The sequence below is a fragment of the Rattus norvegicus genome, chromosome 17 (assembly GCF_021556685.1).
Source record: "Rattus norvegicus strain SHRSP/BbbUtx chromosome 17, alternate assembly SHRSP_T2T, whole genome shotgun sequence".
Taxonomy (NCBI): domain Eukaryota; kingdom Metazoa; phylum Chordata; class Mammalia; order Rodentia; family Muridae; genus Rattus; species Rattus norvegicus.
The window spans coordinates 6,630,143-6,652,057 of NC_141550.1; the positions used below are offsets into that span (position 1 = coordinate 6,630,143).

At 51.5% G+C, this 21,915-nt stretch overlaps 1 protein-coding gene across 2 annotated transcripts in view; it reads left to right on the top strand.

The window, feature by feature from the left end:
* Positions 1-21,485, top strand: part of Klhl3 (kelch-like family member 3) — a 120,585-nt gene extending 99,100 nt beyond the window's left edge. For both annotated transcript variants that reach the window (XM_087591298.1, NM_001419643.1), the window contains 7 exon segments: positions 1,425-1,542; positions 1,942-2,139; positions 3,617-3,718; positions 6,337-6,465; positions 9,488-9,628; positions 11,688-11,831; positions 16,645-21,485. In XM_087591298.1, the coding sequence (XP_087447424.1) occupies positions 1,425-1,542; positions 1,942-2,139; positions 3,617-3,718; positions 6,337-6,465; positions 9,488-9,628; positions 11,688-11,831; positions 16,645-16,673 (861 nt within the window). In that variant the 3' untranslated portion in view covers positions 16,674-21,485.
* The last annotated feature ends 430 nt before the right edge of the window (positions 21,486-21,915 follow it).

Consider the following 21,915-nt stretch of genomic DNA (forward strand, 5'->3'; position numbering starts at 1 on the left):
GTTCATTAACATAGCCAGAAAAAATGGCTTTGTTCTGATTTGGCCACACCCGGTGGCAAGAAATGCACACAAACTGCTATCCAAAAATAGACATTTAAGTGTGTTCAACCAGGACAAATATTTCATAGGATAATACTCAGACTGTGTATTCCCCGTACTGTTCAGTTTGATGTGTTCTGGTCACAACCCACCAGGTCGATTTCATGACCTCCTTAATGAAGCGCAGCCTGCAGTGGGTGGTGTTGACACGGACCCCAGTTAGTGTCTAGAACAAGGAGAGGAGCGGAGTCAGCCTCACGTCCATGTCAGCAGGCTTGGGCTCCCTATCTGCTCTGCCTCCCGTCGCTGAGTGACCTCTGGCCATTTAGATGTGGTTTCTGGACTTTACATTCCTCATCTGTCAGTCACAGTGACGAGCAAATGACAGCCCACATCACATGCCTGGCTGTGTCAGCCACAGCCTTACTTGTAGGAGAGGAAAAAAAAACCCATACTGTATGTATCATTTCTTTTCAGAGCGCTGTCAGCTAAGTAACTCTGACAGCCACCAAAACCACCACAGTGTTTAGAAATTACCTTTTCCTTACCATAGGTGATAGGTATCCTCTGCAGTCCAGATGCTTAGAAATGTTTTGTGCCATTATATCATTCTTAAAAAAATCTAAAAGTCTGTGCTTTCTACCCCAAATATGTTTGCTTGCCTCAGTATAAAAATCGTGCCCCACCCCCATATGGGTACTGAGCTTGTAGATGTTTTTGTTACTACAGTATCCCACGTTGGGTGTCTGGAAGGTGTGGGCCTATGTTTGTACTTTACTTGGTGTGCAGGCTTTTCTTGAATTTGTACCCACCCGTCCCCATCCCCTAGTCATAGGGTTTTGCTGCTGTGAACAGACACCATGACCAAAGGCAAGTCTTATAAGGACAACATTTCATTGGGGCTGGCTCACAGGTTCAGAGGTTCAGTCCATTATCATCAAGGCAGGAGCATGGCAGCATCCAGGCAGGCCTGGTGCAGGAAGAGCTGAGTTCTACATCTTCATCTGAAGGTTGTGAGGAGAATACTGACTTCCAGGCAGCTGACCAGGGTTTCCAAGCCCACACCCACAGTGACACGCCTACCCCAACAAGGACACACCCACCCCAACAAGGCCACACCCACCCCAACAAGGCCACACCCACCACAAAAGGCCACACCCATGCCAACAAAAGGCCACACCTACGCCAACAGAGCCACACCCACTTCAACCGGGCCACACCCACTTCAACCGGGCCACACCCCCCAATAGTGCCCTTCCCTTGGCTGAGCATATACTAACCATCCCATGCTTCCTCTTCCTGTCTGGCAGCACACGGAAGGGCTACAGATCGGATTGGCCATCATTCCCATGCGTGTTAGTTAATGTGCACTTGTCTCTCCTGAGGTCATGATTGTGGTTGGTGGCCAGGCACCCAAGGCGATCCGCAGCGTGGAGTGCTATGATTTTGAGGAGGGCCGCTGGGACCAGATAGCCGAGCTTCCCTCCAGAAGATGCAGAGCAGGTACGAGCCCTGGCCAGCCCCGACTCACCTGGGCTCCCTGCAGCCCGTCCCCAGCTGGTGTGTGCCCAGTGATGGCTGTGCCTCGTGATGGCTACGAAGCCTTGCTCCTTATCTCTGCAGACCCCACCCCACCCCCACCCCTTCTCGCTGGCACCGAGGTGCTGCTTGCATTGAGGTCAGTTCTTATGCACTCGTGAGTTTGAGCCGATTCTGGAATTTGCACAAACCAGGTGAAGTTAGAGAGACAAATTGGGAGGAGATGAGTCCCATAGTCACTCTCGGGTATTTCAAGCCGGCGGCGGCCTCCCCGGGAGCCCGTCCTATGCCCACCTTGTCACCCATCAGGTTGGGCGGTCATCCCCGTCCCCGACTCTCACGCCCTATGTTCCTGTGTCTCAGGTGTGGTGTTCATGGCAGGCCACGTGTATGCCGTGGGCGGGTTTAACGGCTCCCTTCGGGTGCGGACAGTGGATGTGTATGACGGTGTGAAGGACCAGTGGACATCCATTGCCAGCATGCAGGAGCGCCGGAGCACATTGGGCGCGGCCGTGCTCAATGACCTTCTCTACGCGGTCGGAGGCTTCGACGGCAGTACGGGTAGGACCAGGACCTGTTGACGTAACTAACCACTTCTCTGGGCAACCTTGCTAGTCTGAGCATTTTACTGAGCAGCTGAGCGACTTTAAGATCAGGGATTGAGGTGCTTGTCTCAGAGCATGCACCGTACCCCGATAGGCCATCATCCTTTCTACTGTCCCACAGAGCGGTGCAGGGGCCCCTCGCTCCCACAGTTTATCTCACTTAAAATTTTCAACCTGGGGTCTAGAGAGAGGGAGAGGGAGAGGGAGGGAAGGAGATAGAAGGAGGGAGGGAGGGAGGGAGGGAGAGAGGGAGGGAGGGAGGGAGGGAGGGAGAGAGAGAGAGAGAGAGAGAGAGAGAGAGAGAGAGAGAGAGAGAGAGAGAGGAACACATGCACTGGCTCCTCTTCCTTAGGTCCCAGGTTCATTTCCAAGCATCCCCGTGGGAGCCTACAAGCATCTGTAATCCCAGTCCCAGAGTATCTGATGCCCTCTTCTGGCCTCCATGGACACCACACATACATAGTGCACAGACATACATGCAGGGAAAACGCTCAACACACATAAAATAATTTTAAACATTTCAACTTGAAGGGTTAGTGGGTATGAGTTTGGAGAGAGGCCATCTGTGCTCACATTGCCAGGCAGGTTACAGAAGACAGCGACTACATCCACAGTGGAGTCTCTGGCTCTGAGGGCGGTAAACGCAGTGTTTTTTTGTTTGTTTGTCTGTTTTTCTCTACTGAACGTCTCTCTGACGGCTCCTCAGTGAGCATGAGCTAGGAAGGACACAGATGGTTGTTGCAGCAGGACTTCTCCCGCTGAGGAGAAAACCTGCCCGACTGTTGCACTGCTCCAGAGAGGAGGCATGGAGTTCAGAGGTCACTGTCCCCAACTTGGTCTGACTGCGCACAGATACTGGGGCCAAATTCCATAAGATTCTCTTGGCTTCCCCCGTGATAACCCTATAGTTGTTACGACTCCAGCCAGGACATCTGTGTCCCTGGTAGCAAGAAACAGGAAGGGTCACCCCTGCATCGGAGATGCCGAGGGCATCCTAGAAATCTCCATCAGACTTCTGCCAAGGGCTCAGGGTCACCTAGCTGCATGGCATCGTGGGAGATATATTTTTAGTCATCCAGCTTGTAAAATAGAAGACATAGAAGGGAGGTCGGGACCGGTGCCCGGTGGGGCATCCTCAGGTATTTGTTTCGGGTCTTACAAACGTTCCACTCTGAAAGTTTAATGGTTCACATCTACGGCAGAGTTAGGATGGACCCCTCCCATCTTGCCCGCTTCCCTGCATGCCATGTCTTGGTGGTCAGTGTTCACCTTACGTAGATTGAGGAGTTACTGTGGCCACATGCTAGGCAGAGGTGTACCACGCTGGATATCAAGTCTGTAGCCCTGTCTTGGTCTCTTCCCAGTCTCACCATCCCTCACACGTCAGGGTGAGGTCCGCGGCTATAGAAATCCCATGATTCTCTTCTCCCCAGGGCTGGCATCCGTAGAAGCCTACAGCTACAAGACCAATGAGTGGTTCTTCGTGGCCCCAATGAACACGAGGCGGAGCAGCGTGGGAGTGGGTGTCGTGGAGGGTAAGGAGGTCGCAGAGGGTGGTGGCTGCTCCTGCCCTAGCCCGTGGGTCTTGTCCTGAGTACAGCATTTTGCTTGATGCTCCCTCTACTGTGACTCCACTCCTCAGGTCACTGGCCGGAGTTAAGTTCCTTGTCTCTAGTAAACAGACAAGGAGGGCCGAGACTTGGTGGGAATGCTCCTGGGCCAATGCTAAGAAGGGGTTAGCAGGTTGGGAGAGAAAGAGGAGACTTGGGGGGAAGTGAGAACTTGTCCCTTGGGCACCTCTGTAAGTATCTCTGCTAACTGTGGGGAATGGGAAATAAGTAGGGAGCCCAGAGTCGACACACACAAACTGGGGCACAGTGTAGCAGGGAGGGGTGATAATTATGCTTGGCTAACACTCTGCTCACCTTCATGTGTTGCATGCTAGCGGGGTCATGAGAAAGACGGACTGCTTCTTTATCAGGTCTGACATGTCTCGGGATAGGCTAGGTGTCGGGTGTGGCCTAAGCAGGAGGGTGTGGCCTAAGCAGGAGGGTGTGGCCTAAGCAGGAGGGTGTGGCCTAAGCAGGAGGGTGTGGCCGGGGCAGGAAGGTGTGGCTGGGGCAGGAAGGTGTGGCCTAGACAGGAGGGTGTGGCTTAGGCAGGATGGTGTGGCCGAGGCAGGAGGGTGTGGCCTAGACAGGAGGGTGTGGCTTAGGCAGGAGGGTGTGGCCCAGGCAGGAGGGTGTGGCCAGATCGGAGGCTTAGCCAGACGTTCTTAAAACATCTTTCTCTTATTCTTTCAAACCCTCCGGAAGAACTCAGAGGATGGAGTCCTTGTATCATGATAGTAAATAGCAGAGCAGTCCTGAAGGTCTTCTGACTCCTAATCTGGATCCGGAGACGGGTCTCAATTGCTGATAGGTAGGAGCTGTGGGCTCAGTACCCATGCAGAGGCCAGGATTCCGTCCCTCTATCCGGACAAATTGTATCCTCTTGACGAGGCAGACATTGATTTGCCAGCCAGATCCGAGAGCTTTGTCTAGCTAGCTTCTCATTTCCCTTCTTGTTCCTCAGACAGGAACGGCAAACAGACCCAGGGTTAAAAACAGCAGACGCTTGCGCATACACTCAGGGAGAGACCTTGAGTGGCTGCTTAGCCGATACCAGGTTGGAATGGTTGACGGGAATGGTTAGCGAAGGTGTCTTGATGGTAGAAATTGAAAACACTGCCCACGACAGGGGCTGTGTCAGTGTCAGTCGCGGAAGTGCAGGCAAATGGCTTGCCCCGCAGACGTAGAGGGAAGCCGGGAGGAAAGCACCTGACACCCTGTGGGCTGTGTGTGCTGCCTCAAGAGAGCAGAAAATGTTTCTAAGAACGTGTAGGAGGCACTGGAGTGGACTGTGCTTTGTAACTGCCGAGGACTCAGATTTTTTCTGCACAGTTCCTTCTCCTGGCACGCCCTCTCCCTGCCAAGGTCATGCAGTCTGAACGACCCTGAACCACTAGGGGATAATTTGCTCATTGCCACCTAGAAGAATCCCTCGTAAGGGCAAGCTATGATGTGGGTTGGAGCGTGGACAGAAATGCTCAACAGAGCAGAGGGAGAGTCGCAGAACTCTCCTTAAAAATGGGAACCACCTGAGCTGGCACGCGAGGGGAGAGCGGCCTAGGTGAATTTGTTTGTGTGATTTGACCTTGTGAGGGAGGAGCTGTGCAGGAGTTCTTTTCCAGAAAGGTCACCTGAAAAAAAGACTTGGAGAAAAATGCAGCTCAGCAATATAGAATTACTTGATGGTACAGCGCCGTTTTGGACCCGAGAAGCTAACAGTGTAATTGTGGATTTTCACATCCACTATGTTAGGGACTCATATAATGCCCCCTAAATTCTCGATTAGGTAATTCTAACCCTGGGTTTATTTAGCCTGCAGCTAGTGTCCATTTGGTCTGTGGCTGGTGTCATAGTACCCTGTAGATCTGAGGTCCATAGGTGAAGTAGGACTTCTTTCCCTGTCCCCACAGAAGGAACTCTCCTACCTTGTCTAATACTATATGTTAAACCCCATGTGTTTGAATCCTTGTCCCTTGCTCTCAGCTCCCAGCCTCAGATGGACATGACTCTCCCCCACAGGAGCTCAGCATTATTTTTATTTAGGAACGTTGATGATACTTCAGGGTTCTCGTATGTGGCTCAGAGGACGAAGTAATTGGCTCGCAGAAAAATCCCAGCTGCCTCAGCCCTGGGCACACACAGAACGCTCCACCCAGGGCTTGGGCCCTCTTTTAGGAAACTTCAGCATTGCTTCTAAGCATCTTGGGGCTTCAGAGCAGAGAGAAGGCAGATATGTGGGGGGAGATGTGCCCTGTGTGTGGCGAGCAAGCCAGGTCCTCCCGGAAGGAGGAGACAGAGGTACCTCAGTGGATTTAAGTTGGAGCATCAGGGCTGAGAGATGGCTCAGCGGTTAAGAGCACTGACTGTTCTTCCAGAGGTCCTGAGTTCAATTCCCAGCAACCACATGGTGGCTTACAACCATCTGTAATCAGATCTGATGCCCTCTTCTGGTGTGTCTGAGGACAGCTACAGTGTACTCATATAGAATAAATAAATCTTGTCAGTGCCACTGATGCCACCCTCAGTCATTCTGTCTATTTCAGGGAAGCTGTATGCCGTTGGAGGTTACGATGGGGCTTCCAGGCAGTGCCTGAGCACCGTGGAGCAGTACAACCCAGCCACCAACGAGTGGATATACGTGGCAGACATGAGCACCCGACGCAGTGGCGCTGGTACGTGAGAGCCTCGGGGTGCGGGAGAGCACGGGGAGGGGATACAGGCTGAGGCTAGAGACAACCCCCTGAGCTGTACCTTGTTTCCCTCATCCTGTCTCTCCTCTGGTTGTAAGTAACCCGACCACTGCCACACATCCAGTGGCGCTCACACAAGGATCAGCCTTTCCCAGGGACTTCTTACTCTGCTCGAAAGGCATTGTCACCTTTACTGCCCCGTCTTTACAATTTCCCCATGGCCCAGGCTAGCCTCGAGGTCACCAGAGCATTCGTTTGCGCTCAGGCCTACATCTCTGGGAAGTACAGACCTACTAGGTGCCAGGTGATGTCATGATACAAATATTCCCAGGCTGCCCTGGGACTCGTGACCTCCTGCTTCAGCCTCTGGGATCACAGGTGTGCCTGGCTGATGCCTCCACCCTCCCACTCACTCCTCACCTCACCTCAGTTCACCAAACACTTGATTCCTCTGACCAGAGTTTGAAAGTAAGTCCTGCCCGAGATGGATCACTTTGCCTGAGGTTATAGAATTGGAGACTTGGAGAGTTAGAAATCTCTTTCTGAGGTGATTGATTTTAGCCCTCTGATAGTGAGCCTTGTCCCACCCTGAGGAGGACAGGTGCTATTGCCTTGGTTTAGCTAAGAAGCCTCCTTGGCCAGCTTGAAGCCAGTGTCTTGGGTAAAGGCTGGCATATGGCTGGAGATAAGCCTTGGTCCCCCATGCCCATGTTTTTCTCTATCACGGAGAAGTAATGGCCTCCCAAATAGTTTTCTATCTCTGTCACGCGAGGGAAGTCCAGGCACTTAGGGGCTGTTGCAGCAACTCCATCCTTTCTCATCCGTCTTCTCGGGAGCCACGGTCTGCGAGAGCAAGCCGGGGCCTTGGCCAGTTTCTGGGGCTCCTGGTGACTGATGTGATTCTTGGTTTGGGGCCTCATGACTACTGAAAACAGAAGCTGCCTGCCCTCCTCATGCCCATCCCCCGTCCCGTCTGGTTTTGGAGACTGGACTGTGATCGATCATACATATACATCCTTGTCTAGCATTTTGTGAAAACTAGGTTGTTTTAATTTCTTTAAAAAAAGAAGTATATATATTGGCGTATACGTTGGTGGGCCATGAAGTTGAATGTCTGCACGGGTTCCATTTCTGAAGCATGTGTTTTAGGGGTTTTTCGGGGGAGCCCTCTCTGCTAATCCTGACAACTTGGCCCCTCGTGAATGCCTTGAAGTCAAGAGACCTAAGGATTTAGATCTGAGTGTGCTTGACCTCGCCCTGTCAACTTGGCCAACCCCATTCCCCACCACTGACATTTAATACCAAAGCGCAGGCTGTCCGTGTTCGCAAAGGGCCAGCTCCATTCATAAATCCTGTGACCCCCTCCACCCCCATCCTCATGGTTTAGTGATTATAGCTTCTAACAACTTCTATTTACTTTCTTAGAATCCATGTGTGACTTGGGCCAAGTGCTAAAGGCCTGTGGCAGTAACGCCCCTTCCCTACTGGATGCTCAGAGGGTGGTTGGGGTGGACGTCACCTGTCCCAACCTTGGCTGGAGCCCCCAGACAGTGCCATTACTGTGGTTTCTGTTTCCAGGAGGCCCAGACCTTGGCCACGAAGAGCTCTTTGCTCAGATTACTGTGGAACTCTCCTCAGACAGAACACTGTCCCCGGCTCCCTTTCTTTAATGCTTTGCTCTGATAAAGAGTTAGGGATGTGTCAATGCTAGCACTGGGAGCCCATGTACTTGTCTCAGTGGCTGCTGGTGACAGCCAAAGACCTAGTGACAGGAAGGCTCTGAGTTCCAGCTCCCTGAGGCCCCATGTGGCTCTACACGGGAATCTATGAGCAGGCTGCCAAGGGTTGTGCGAGGGTTGCTGGGGGAATGTCCAGGTGGCTCTTGCTCCCTCATTAGTAGACAGCGGAAGCAGAGGGATAGACATGGTGGTGGAAAGAGACCATCTCAGGGTCCGGGAAGTGTCTGTTCCTGCTCACCCTGGAGGAGGGGAAGAGGTGAAGCAACTGGGGCCTACTGAATTTTCTGAATCTCACAACCTGACATCAGGCATTGTTGGCACAACAGCACCATCTGCTGCTAGTTTAGGGCAACTGCTAGGAACCACAGGCCACCTGCTATGACTTCTGGCAGGGATGATGCATTACACCCTGTCATTTAGACAGTATCTGCAGGAGCCTATCACCAGCGGCCTCAGGGAAACAGACCAGGGCATGACATAAGCAGTTCCTGACCTCATGAAGCCTGTAGTCTCCAGATCCAGCCACCAGACCCACGGCCTGGCTGCACATGGAATTCACCGAGACACCCCTTTGGGCTTCTGACCGGTGTCTCTGGGACTAAGGTTTTATTTCCCCAGAAAGTACCCAGCAGAAAGGATACAGCCGGTCCACAGAAGGCAACAGTCCGTGGAATCACAGGCACATTCCAATTCTCTTTCTCCATGAATGTGGGAGGGAAAGAGCCACCCAGAGGGGGATGTTGGAAAAGCAGGTCCAGGTGTCCCAGCTGCCAGGCAAGCGGTCCTCACTGGCCCTCTCTCTTCCTGAATGACCTGTATCTCATTGCAGCAAAGAACTGCTGGGCTCCTCCCCCAGGTCAGGTCTGATGCTGGCTGCCATCAAGGAGAAGAGGGGCTGAAGGAACAGGCTGGCGGGCAGGGTGTCTCCCCATCAATGACCACAGCACCTGGCCTTGTCTCAACAGATACAAACCTGAATAATAAGATTCTGAGGAAAATATACACACATATATATTTACATTTTAAAAGCAGAAACGGGGTTACCTTGGTTTTTCACCTCATTGCTTGCAGGCTGCCTGTCTTATGGGGAGCCAGGCGGGGTACCCCTACATTGGTTTTACAGATTAGGGCATTGGGGCCCAGGGAGACAGAACTTGCTCCCCAAGTCACCCTGCTGGCCATAGCTATCCAGAGTTGTGTATGCGGCCTCTTGGATTCTGGTTCTTGTAGTGAGCCTGAGTCTGGGACACTGCTCTGCCTTTCAGGGGTCGGGGTGCTCAGTGGACAGCTGTATGCCACGGGGGGACACGACGGACCCTTGGTGAGGAAGAGTGTGGAAGTTTACGATCCTGGGACAAACACGTGGAAGCAGGTGGCAGACATGAACATGTGCCGGCGGAACGCAGGTAACGTGACCGCCCTCCCGGTTCCTCCTGCGGGGTCACAGTTCTTCCCTCCTGCGGGGTCACAGTTCTTCCCTCCTGCTCTGAGGGACAGGAAGAGAGGGGCAGGATCGCCAGAGTATGTAGCTTGAGCCTGTGTTCTGAACCTAAGAGTGGCCGTTTGTCTGTCCCATAGACTCTGAGTTAGGGTGAGGGAGAACCTGGAATCCAAAATGGTGGCCTCAAGGTCCCCAGCTGAGACTGAGCACAGTCCCTCCTCTCTGGTGGTTCACCGGCGCTTCCCGTGACGGCTCTGCTGGAGGCCATGAACAGGGCTGTGTGGGCCCAAGCCACACAGTGGTACTGTACTGTGTTTTCTCTGCCAGTGTCTGGCTGAAAGGTCCTCAAACTTGCGCATCGTCCAAGTTCCTTCCCAGAAGGAGAGCCAGACCTCACCTGATCCTCAGGTGTTATCTCTTCTTTTATTGCCTTTTATTTCCTGTCCCGGGGTACCCAGCAGGGTCTCGTGTGTGAAGCAGCGATAGGCCTGCCAAGCCGTGTTTCCTTTTCTGACGCTGCTGTGTCTTGCTTCTTTGCTCTGGGAAAGGGTGGGCTGGCTTTGCCCGCCGCCCCAGGCTGGATTGCTGTAACAGGTGCCTCCAAGGCAGACTTATCTCCTTTATTTCTCCTATTACCTGTTTGCTAAACTCACCACGGCTGACTTGCTAGAAGTGTAAACAGGGGCTTCTGTAACTGGCTCACTGCCTGGGCCTGCTGTGATACCCGTTGGCATTTGGCCTTGAGCCACATGAACAAGGAGTTACGGGACCTGTAAGGCAGTTAAGCCTGCAGTCTATGAATTAAGCAGGAAACGTGGACTTGTGCACACATTCGTATAGATGCTATTTATTTAATAACAAATGATGCTACTGTGGCAATATTGTAAAACCTGCTTCCCATCTGTTAGATCCTCACCAAGGCCTAATTACATGTGTCTATATTTTTTCTCACTTAACATGGCTATAGCATAGTTTGCTGAGTTCATTACCGAACACCTAAGACATCTTTTCTACAGTGCCTGTAATACTGCCATTATTATAACTGATCCTTAGAGTTAAGTCAGAGTACACATTGAAAGTGAGCTGGAGAGATGGCTCAGCGGTTAAGAGCACTGGTTGTTCTTCCAGAGGTCCTGAGTTCAATTCCCAGCAACCACATGGTGGCTCACACCCATCTGCAATGTGATCCAATGCCCTCTTCTGGTGTGTCTGAGGACAGCCACAGTGTTCTCCTATATTTAAAATAATTCTTAAAAAAAGAAAAAGAAAAGTATGAAAGTTTCTTTACTTTCTATAAGAAAAGAAAAGGCCCAAAGTAGAATCTTGAGGCAGAAGGAGCCGTGTTTCGGGTGCCATGCAGGAAGGCAGGCTATGCTCTCTCCAGTACCGAGAATATTGATCAGCATGGCTGGTTACCACTTAAAACATCGTCAATCAACCTCAGTCTGTTAAAAACAAGACCAACCACAGCTATCTACTGGACCAAGAGTTTAAGGTCTTCAATCAAAGTTACATTTCCCTGCCCTTCCTTCTGGCTTTATGGGACCTTGCCTTCAAACCAACTCATGCTGTTAAGAATGGGAAAGGAACCCCAAGGGGTCCAGGGTCCTGGGTGTGAATTCAGACTCCAGTCTTATGAGAGGGGTTAGAGGTACAGCCGCAAGCAGCATATAGGGCGGACACAGCATTTAGCTCAGGCACAGAAAGCAGGCGCACCCTGGAATCTTGCCTTCCCTAGCTCGGGGAGCTGTGTAAGCTCCTCAGGAAATGTTTCCACGGGAGACCTGGGCCTGTGATGTTCTCTCCTTGATGGAGTAGCATGTGGAGGTGGCCAGGGGGCAGCGGGAACATCTATAGGACCGCTCAGTAATGAAATCCCCCTAGTGAGAAAAGTAGCCTCTCTAGGAAGGGGGACCCTCAGAGCCCAGAGTGACGTCTCTGTTACGCAACAGGAACTGGAAGAAAGAACTTCCGGGGCACTGGGATCAGCTTCCCACGGGGTCTGGTCTCTGACTTTCCTCCAGGGGTCTGTGCAGTGAACGGGCTCCTGTACGTGGTCGGAGGGGACGATGGATCGTGCAATCTGGCTTCAGTCGAGTACTATAACCCAGTCACAGACAAGTGGACGCTGCTGCCCACCAACATGAGCACTGGGAGGAGCTACGCAGGTCAGTGGGTTTCAGCTTCAGGGGCCTGAAGGGATGGGAGCCTGCTTAGCTGGGAACCTAAAGCCGCCTGCAAGGTTATCAGGTAATTGCCACAGGGCCACGTGTCCTCACTGTGTGCCTATCCGTGACCCCGAAGGAAGCCTCGGCTTTCCTCCTGACCTGAGCTGTGATTGCCTTGGCCACTCCTGGTTCACTCTGAGACACACATATAGGTGGGAGAGCATAGGTCCGTCTGCACAGTGGAAACACCAGACCCTATATAAGGTTGTGAACGGGGTGCTTTAAGATGGCAGTCGGGCCAGTCTGTGGGAGATGGCTCTGTTGGATTCTGGGTAATCACATACACACTCTGCCTCTGGTTGTGTACTTCTTATGTTATTTTCATGTTGTTGTGACAAGTTCCTGAGAGGAACTCTGTGTGTGTGTGTGTGTGTGTGTGTGTGTGTGTGTGTGTCTATATGTATGGTATGTATGTGTGTGTATGCACGTGTGTATGAATTTGTTTATGTATGGTATATATATGTGTGTGTGTGTGTGTGTGTGTTATGTGTATCTATGTGTGCATCTATGTGTATGTGTGTTTGCGCCCGTGTGCCCACGTGTCAGGAAGGGTTTCTTTTGTGTCATGGTTTCAGGAATTTCAGTCCTTTGTCCCTCGGCTACTTTGTTTCTGGGTGGCTGAGAGGCTCAGCATGTAGGACGGTACAGGTAGCTTGTGGGAGAATGGATCCTGGAAGTCAAACTGCAGAGAAACCTGAGTGGGTCTGGTTCAAGTGCCTTTCAGTGGCACCTCCAGTGACTCCTTCTCTCCACTTCCTAAGGTTTCTTTCACCTCCCAGAATAGCAAGGCCAACTGGGCTCCAAACTTTCCACACTCGCGCCTGTAGTGGCTTCTCCCTATTCCAACTGTAACTCCCTGCCAGTGTGTGAGGTAGGGTGCGTACACTCCCTCTCATCTTCTCAGCAGCCCTCAGACTAAGTTGGACTGCACTCTCGCGTCTCACAGCTGAATTCTGGAGACTGTCGGTAATCACCAAAGACCATTACATTGCTAATAAGCACGCACCAAAGAACAGGTCTGACTTTCAGCTAAGCCACGCCCCTTATGACGTCCCTGCCCAGGGCTGAGTTAAGAGACTGGGCAGTCATGGATAGACTGGCAGAGGGTGTGGTGCCAAGGTGAGTGCAGCTCAAGAGTTGATGCTGCTGAGGTAAGAAATCCTCTAAAGAGGAGAAATACAAGCCTAGCTTCTTACATTTAGATACAAGCAGATTAAATGTTTGTTTACCGAGCACACACAACGTGTCTTCCATTATCCCAACTATTTAAAAAATTATGATCTGGTGTCACAAACGTCTTGGCTCCTGCGTTTCTCCTCCTACCCATTTCCCACGAAACCGGTCAGCCATTCCATCTTTCTTCGGTTTCAGGACGGGATGATTGTGTCCGCGCTCGAAGCGAGGACCTCATGTTCCCTTCCCCAGCCCCACAATGCATTTCTTTTGCTTTCCCCTTCTCTAAGCATTTGCACACTCCTCTATTTCCTTCTGTAAGACATTGGAAGTGTTTTGACCCTGATTCTGTTCTCAGGAAAATCAGTACCTTTCTTTCTGAAGCCACAGAGGGAGGCAGAGGGCGCTTCACTTCCTTGTTAATAAGTGGGTGGGACCTTTTGGCCCCACCTCCTTGTTAATGAAAAGTGGGTGGCATCCTCACAGGCCCCACCTCCTTGATAATGAGAAGTGAGTGGGATCCTCACAGGCCCCACCTCCTTGCTAATGAGACGTGGGTGGGATCCTCAGGCCCCACCTCCTTGTTAATGAGAAGTGGGTGGGATCCTCACAGGCCCCACCTCCTTGCTAATGAGAAGTGGGTGGCATCCTCACAGGCCCCACCTCCTTGATAATTAGAAGTGGGTGGGATCCTCACAGGCCCCACCTCCTTGATAATTAGAAGTGGGTGGGATCCTCACAGGCCCCACCTCCTTGCTAATGAGATGTGGGTGGGATCCTCAGGCCCCACCTCCTTGTTAATGAGACGTGGGTGGGATCCTCACAGGCCCCACCTCCTTGCTAATGAGACGTGGGTGGGATCCTCACAGGCCCCACCTCCTTGCTAATGAGAAGTGGGTGGGATCCTCACAGGCCCCACCTCCTTGCTAATGAGAAGTGGGTGGGATCCTCACAGGCCCCACCTCCTTGCTAATGAGACGTGGGTGGGATCCTCAGGCCCCACCTCCTTGTTAATGAGACGTGGGTGGGATCCTCAGGCCCCACCTCCTTGATAATGAGACGTGGGTGGGATCCTCACAGGCCCCACCTCCTTGCTAATGAGATGTGGGTGGGATCCTCACAGGCCCCACCTCCTTGCTAATGAGACGTGGGTGGGATCCTCACAGGCCCCACCTCCTTGCTAATGAGATGTGGGTGGGATCCTCACAGGCCCCACCTCCTTGCTAATGAGATGTGGGTGGGATCCTCACAGGCCCCACCTCCTTGCTAATGAGAAGTGGGTGGGATCCTCGGGCCCCACCTCCTTGCTAATGAGAAGTGGGTGGGATCCTCACAGGCCCCACCTCCTTGTTAATGAGAAGTGGGTGGGATCCTCACAGGCCCCACCTCCTTGCTAATGAGAAGTGGGTGGGATCCTCACAGGCCCCACCTCCTTGCTAATGAGAAGTGGGTGGGATCCTCACAGGCCCCACCTCCTTGCTAATGAGACGTGGGTGGGATCCTCGGGCTCCACTTCCACGTTAATGAGAAGTGGGTGGGATCCTCACAGGCCCCACCTCCTTGCTAATGAGACGTGGGTGGGATCCTCACAGGCCCCACCTCCTTGCTAATGAGACGTGGGTGGGATCCTCGGGCTCCACTTCCACGTTAATGAGACGTGGGTGGGATCCTCACAGGCCCCACCTCCTTGCTAATGAGACGTGGGTGGGATCCTCAGGCCCCACCTCCTTGCTAATGAGACGTGGGTGGGATCCTCGGGCTCCACTTCCACGTTAATGAGAAGTGGTGGGTTGAGTTGGACCCATTAGGATTTCACACATGTGCTAAATATTCCAAAAGCCCGTCCGCTCCCTCTGGAACTGACGGGAAGGAGACAATCAAGGCGTTTTGTACTCCAACCAGCTGACGGAGTGAGTGTGTTATCTCAAAACCTAGGGAATGGGTCTGATGTGCAAAGATTTAATGCCTGCATTACTAATCTGGGCATTGCTTGTAACAGTATCCCCTCTCCTTCTCTGGAAATTGTAATAATTAATGTCTGACACCAGGGAAATAGTTAAATATCCTATGGAGTGTTTATTCAGGGGTGTACCTTTCTATCTTTTTAAAAATTAAAAATAAGAGTCTTTTCGTACCGTACATTCTGATTTTACAATTCCCCGTCCCCCAACTCCTCTGAACTCGTCCTCCCCAGCTCCCTTGGTTTTAAGGTCCTGAGGAAGTGCTCATGCCTGACCCGTTGGGTTGAAGGAGAACTCAGGCTGTCTGTTCCTAGTGTGCTGACTGCTCTGGTGTCTTTAGAGGAGAGGGAATTTGAAGAGTTGTCAGTTCTGGGAATGGATACTGAAGTCCCAGATCTGCCACTAGCCCTGGGTCCCCAGACAAGGCATTCAGTCTGCCTGGACCTCTGTTGTCCAACCCGTAGAGATACAATTAGATTGAGCCTCTGAGGACTTTCAGGAGAATGAAACGTGATACTTACTGTGTGTAAAGTTTGTAGTAGAGTGCCTGCCTGGTGTGAGTCACCACAGGCTAACACATTCTGGTTATTATTAGAAGCTGGGAAGGATTGCAAAGTTAACGGTCTGTTCTGTTTGTATGAAGGGATAAAATACTTTCCCCTTGAATTGTTCTGAATTTTCCAAATTTTCCATAACGAGAGCGCATTTCTTTTCTAGTAAAAACGCTTGTATAAAAACACTACCCGAAAACACTGTAAGAGCCAGCTTTTGGAAAATATTAGTGAGAGAGGTATCTGCCGTCCAAGAGGGACTGCTAGGGCCAGATGGTACCTTCTGGTCCTGAGTCAGGGTCTGCCTTTCCTCACACCTCTAGCCAGGAATTAGCAGGGAACCGATGTCTTAGCAAAATATCTCCGATCCCTCCCTCTCGTTAGGGTGTGTTCCCTTAATCTCATCTTCTGTTAGAATATCTTCTAGCTGTAGGAATATGCTAAAATAAATTTCCAGCAAACATGTTCACTTGAGGGAACTTTCTCAGATAGGATTTTAGTAGCAGGTTCCAGAAACCTGGCTGGTAATGATTTCTGCCAGGATGAAGGGTCCTGGTCCCGGCCAGGAAGAAGTGGACATGTTGTCATCACAACACACAAGGCTTGGGTTGCCTTGCAGTCTCTCAGTGGCTAGGACTGGGCCACAAGCACTTGGATTGGATCAGCAGGCCTAGGAGGCCGAGTTTGTCACTAGCTGGCGTCTTCACATAGAGGATTACACTGAGACTCGCGTTATACACGGATTTACCGAGTCAGGACCTCAGCGTGGTTAAGTTTCCCTAACCGGTGACACACAGCATGTGTCTGGGAACTGAGCACGGGTTGAAGGTCTCAGCTCTAGGACAGGGAGCAGTAGCGGAAGTGGGAATTCGCGGGGTGGTATGGGAAGAGCCTGCAGACATGCGCTGTCGAGATCCTGCACGCAGAAACTGCCCACTGCTGGCCGCGGTAGCACGTGACCCTTGGGGCTCCCACCGCCCGTGACTTTGGGTGTTACAGCTTCCTAGGACTCCTTCGGGACTCCGGATAACTTAGGAGGGGCTAATGTAACTTTCCCTTTCGTGTTAGGTGTTGCTGTGATTCACAAATCCTTGTGACCTGAACTCCCTCAGCCAGGAGGTGGAGGAAGAAGCTGCAGGGCACTGCCTGTGGCAGCAGGACCACGACAAGTGATGAGATGGATTGGGAGGCTCTGCCATGGGTCGACAACTACCTTCATTGTCTCGGCAGACCAACCTCAACCCTCTCCTAGTGGACACCGGTGACCCACCTTCTGCTCCAAGGTGCTTTGGATTCTGCCCTAAACAGTTGAGTTCCTGACAGCCCCAGCAGCACCCTAGGGCGCTCACACTCGGGAACGTGTGTGCGCGTGAGTGTGTGCGTGTGTGCGTGTGTGTAAAACATTTCATTCAGTCGGGGCTGGACCTGTGTGATTGTCTACTGGATTTCTTTACTACTGATCTTTTTACTATGCTAAAACTTGTACAAACATCTTTTTGGACTCATCCAATGGGACCCTAGACTACTAAAGATGCTGTCTTCTGGAGGTCCAGACAGAACTAGCCAAAAGCAGCATTCTAACCGTATCTGGGACCATGACTTGACTTCTGCAGCTGCGTGGAAGAGCAGGGGCGTCCTCAAAGCTGCTCTGCGGCCTCTCCCTGTGCCGCTGCCTCCTCCTCGACTGCACTCTAGGGGGCGGATGAGAACGGTTTTGCCTTCACATTTTGGCCTCTACTCCCCGATGCCATGAATTCCAGATTTGGAGGATTTTGTGTCTTCTCAGCAGGGAAAAACAAACTCTTCAGACAAGCCCCAGGGAAAAAAACACTGGAGAGAAATAGACAAGAAAAGCAAGCGGGCAAGCAAGTAAAAGAAGAAAGTGGTGGGACTGGTAATATGGCTCAGTGGTTAGGAACACTGACTGATCTCCCAGAGGTCCCGAGTTCAAATCCCAGCAACCACATGGGGGCTCACAACCATCCGTAATGGGATCCGATGCCCTCTTCTGGTGTGTCTGAGGACGGCGACAGCGTACTCATATACATTAAGTAAATAAGTAAGTAAATAAATAATCTTAAAAAAAAAAAAAAGCAAGCAAGGAAGCAGACAGAGAAACCAAAGCGGCCTGGATTCAGTCCCCAGGCCCAGCAGCCTCAGAGAGGGAGGGACCCTGTTTTGATTGCTCTCAGGGCACCCACCTTATTTATCATGCCTGTTATGTGGGCCGACTTATCCACGGTATCGGCTCTCACGTGGAGGATAAGTAAAAGGTCACCCTGCCACCCCAAACCCAGAGGTAGGTTTGTCCCTAGGTCAGGAGTGGCCGCATAACTCCGAGGGACATGAAGGATTCTAAGAAACATGCTGGCTGGATCCGGCCCTCGGCACTCTGTGAGGATGGTCAAGGCTGCTTGTATCCTGTCTTCCCTTTCTCATGCTTCCTTCTAGTCCAGAGTCTGTATCCTCTCTCCGGCTCCGAAGCACTCCTTTTTACTTTCCCTTCGGGGAAGGGCCCTGGGCTGGAGATGCTCCTCAAAGACGCTTGTATTTTAAAAATGGAAGCAACTCAGGAAAGTTTTGCTCAGCCACAGATGAAAACTATTAAAAATGTAACTTCAAGCACCTGGGGTGGTGTTTGGATGCACACAGAAGCAGACGCGTCAAGGGTTGGGCTGTGCTCATTGTAAGAGCATGAGTTTGATCTCTAAGCACTGACATAAAAAAAAAAATTTAGGCACAGCAGCTTATGCCTCCTATCTCAAAGCGAGGAAGGCAGACACTGGAAGATTTCTGAGGCTTTTGGGGGTGGGAGCAGTCAACCCTGGCTAACCAGAAAGTCTCAAGTCTCCGGTCTCAGGGAGAGACTCGCAAAACAAACTGTGGATCCTGCAGACCAACGTTAAAGGTTGACCTTTGGCCTCTACACACACACTTCCCCCGACACCCATGAACATCAACCCTAAACTCTTCTTACACTAACGAACTGCTTGTCTTGGAATCGTTGCCCTTGGAGGGAGACTCTGTGGCCGGAGAACAGTTTCATACCCAGGAGACATCAGAGTCCGTGCAGAGGAGACCAAGGGACTTTGTGAACTCTCACTCTGGAGTTCAGACACAAGTAGGTTCTTCAAAGCACATTCTGTAGGAGGTTGGTGCCCGCTGTCCTCTCTGCCTTTGGAAGCTTCTCCTCCTCTAGACAGCCACTGAGTAGTTCCTGAGCGCCCTTCCATGAGGGTAAACCTTACTTCCTAATGTCAAGCAGAAGTTAGGCACTACCACATCTAGATAGCTCACAGCCTTAGGAAGAAGCTAGCATACCCTTCTTTGGGGGACCCAGAAGAAATGTCTCCCAATGGAGGCAAACATCTTCTCAGCTGGTGCTCTGGTTCTCAGCTGTGAGTGGGGAGAGCCACTCGTGAAGCCTGGCCCAGCGGTTGGAATGCACTCCACGCCCAGGCCCTTCCCTCAGTGCGAGCCGTGAGGATAAGGTTGGGGATCAGAGTCTAATGAGCTCTTCACACAGGCCCTCTATTTCAGGTGAAAGGTAACCCCACCCTCCCCCATTCCCGCCAAGAACCCAGACTTTTATATTTAGGGGTCACGATAAGTCTTCCTTTGAGTACTCTTCTCTCCGTGGAAGCTGGCCAGCCACGGTTTCTGCTGGAGCTTTTGCTGTGGGTCCCACCTCGTGCCTCCCTCCCCGTGAAGCATCGGTTCTGCAGGCAGAGCTGTTGAGGGCTTCACTCATTCACACCCGTGTGTCCTTTCGTGTGGGGACTAGAACACTGGTATGTCATCGCCAAAAGTACTAGCCTGCTCTAGCTGCCCACAGATACCCCCACCCCGAGACCAGCGTTGATGCATCATCAGGTAGAAGTCTCCCCATGACTGATACCACAGACCCACTTTCAAGTCCGTGCTAGGCACACGGTGGGCAAATTCCCCTCCCTCACCTGACCGAGCAGTGAATACAGCCCTGCCAAGAGGGCACATCTGAAATCTGACTGCAGTGACAAAATGGAATTGAGACCCAAGGTTAGACCAAGGTTAAAGCAGCTTAGACGCCACTCGGATGCTGATTCGGACTGTGGAAGTCAGCCTCTGAACTCCAAAGTTACTTCTAAGTACCCAACAGCATCTCCATCTTAAAAGAGGAAAAGGAGGCAGTATTATGCAAATGAAGTGACCTCATTTTTTCTGCTATGCAATAAGAATTCTTGATTGTGTCTCCTGACAAGCCAGTTGTGATGATATCCCCTCAGCTGATTTTTTTTTGAGCCGTACTCCTTTGATATCTGTTGTGTAATGTTTGTATATCTCTGAGCCAGATCCTTTCAAAGGTTGCCTTTTTTTTTTCTTTTGTAAAATTGAAGTTTTGAAAATTTAGCTTTCAGGCTAAAGTTTCAATGTAGATATTTTTATAGATAGTTTTCCAGGACATTTGAATCGCTTTCTATCATCCACGACAATGAAATGCTGTTCTGTGTGTCACTCACCCTAGCAGTGTGCGCCTGGAGCTGCCCTCACTTTGTTCCTCACCACCTCCAGAACCCTTCTGAGCTCTAGGCCCTCAATGGTCTGGGAAGACTGCTGGATCCCAAGACACCATCACCGGCTTCCTTTCTTAGTAGCCAGGGACTAAGGTTAAGCTTGACTCCACACTTACCGTCCTGCACCTCTCATCTCTGTGTGTTTGTGTGTCTGCGTTCTGCAGGGCTGCTTGGCCCACGTGGCGAGGCTCTTACAGCCTGGCCCGCAGGCCCACACTACCTAGGCGGCCTGGGCCCTGCACTGCCCATTCTCCACTGTCTCCTCACTTCTGGAGGTTTCTAGTATTCAGGGCCTCCGCGGCTGGGTCCTGCCTCTTTGGGAAGCTTGTGCTCCCATTACTTCCGGGTCAGTCGGCGGTGACCTGTGGGGAGAATGCGCCCAGCAGACATTCCCTCAGTTTTTCCCTCTTTCTTGAGCTGTCTTCACTCCAGGTTCCGTTTTGTGTATTTATCTGCCACGGGACCCTTGTTTCTCTTTTTAAATCTTAATTTATTATTTTGGGGACAGGGACAGGTGCCATTTAAATCGCCTCCATGCCTCTTCCTGTGTGACCTGGGCTGGATCACGTTGGGAGGCTGAGCAAACCCAGTAAGTTGGACAAGAGCACCCAAGGCTCTGATGTGCTGAAGCAAGGAGACCAGAGTGCTTTTGTAGGTTGTGTGTGTGTGTGTGTGTGTGTGTGTGTGTGTGTGTGTGTGTGTGTGTGCACGTGTGTGTATGCATGCGTGTGTGCGCGCGAGCGTGCTATTTAAGCCCCTCATGTTCAGCTGCACTGTTATCCACTGAGCAAGCAGAAAATCCAGCAGCACTTCCAACGTACGGGGGCAGGAGCGACTTGTTCTGTGTGGGTAATCCAGCCTAGAGTTCCCGTGCAGCCTTCACTGCGGGGCTCTGACTTCTGGCTGTAGCAGCAGCCGAGGCGGGATTGCACAGGGCTGCGGCATCTGCAGGAATAAACTGTTCTTGTGCTGTTTTTGCCTTTGGTTATAAGATTGTAAGTTACCCCTTCCCCCCTTGGTGGTAATAAAGGGCCCTCGTTGGACTTCTTGTTTAATTTGTATATGACTCGTAAAATACTTTCTTCGAAAGAAAACTCAAGACACGGAATGAGAATATCTCTGCGAATGCCCTGCCTCTGATATGGGTCACCAGACTGGACACTGGGACAGTAAAGCACTTGACCTGATATTTTCTGCATGGATGTTAGGGACCATATACCTTGTAAAAGAACACTTGCCACGTGATCAGTACGGTAAGAGCGGGAAAATCCCCTCAAACGTATCATTTTCACAGGAGCCCATTCCAGCTCCCCACACTGTACACGGCGTTTTAATAAAAGCTGAACTGTGAAAACATTCTGGACTTCACTTCCATTGTACAGAGTCTCCTATGTCTCAGGTAGTAAAGGACAGACTTGCCCCTGCAAGAATCAGATGGGAATTTTTCTGTTCAGCATCTGCGGCACAGGGTCTCCGTCCCTCTGCTTCCTGTCACCTGGCCCTAGCACGGTGCAGACCCACAGAGACCTTCAGAGAGACCTAGCAGGGACAGTCCCTCTAAAGGTGTAAGGTAGTGTGGATAAGAGCTAGGTAGTCGCTGGGATCTGGGCCCGGAGGGGATCGAAGCCTGGCTATTCTGACATCTTTCCCGGGAGCTGAGTTCCCAGGCCTGTGAAATGCTTAGCTTGGTAATTTCCCAAAGCCATCTATCTGCTGACATGGACGTCCCTCTGGATAAAGACCATGCCATCTTAGGTCCCTTCCGATTCTCAGGGGTCCCATCTCA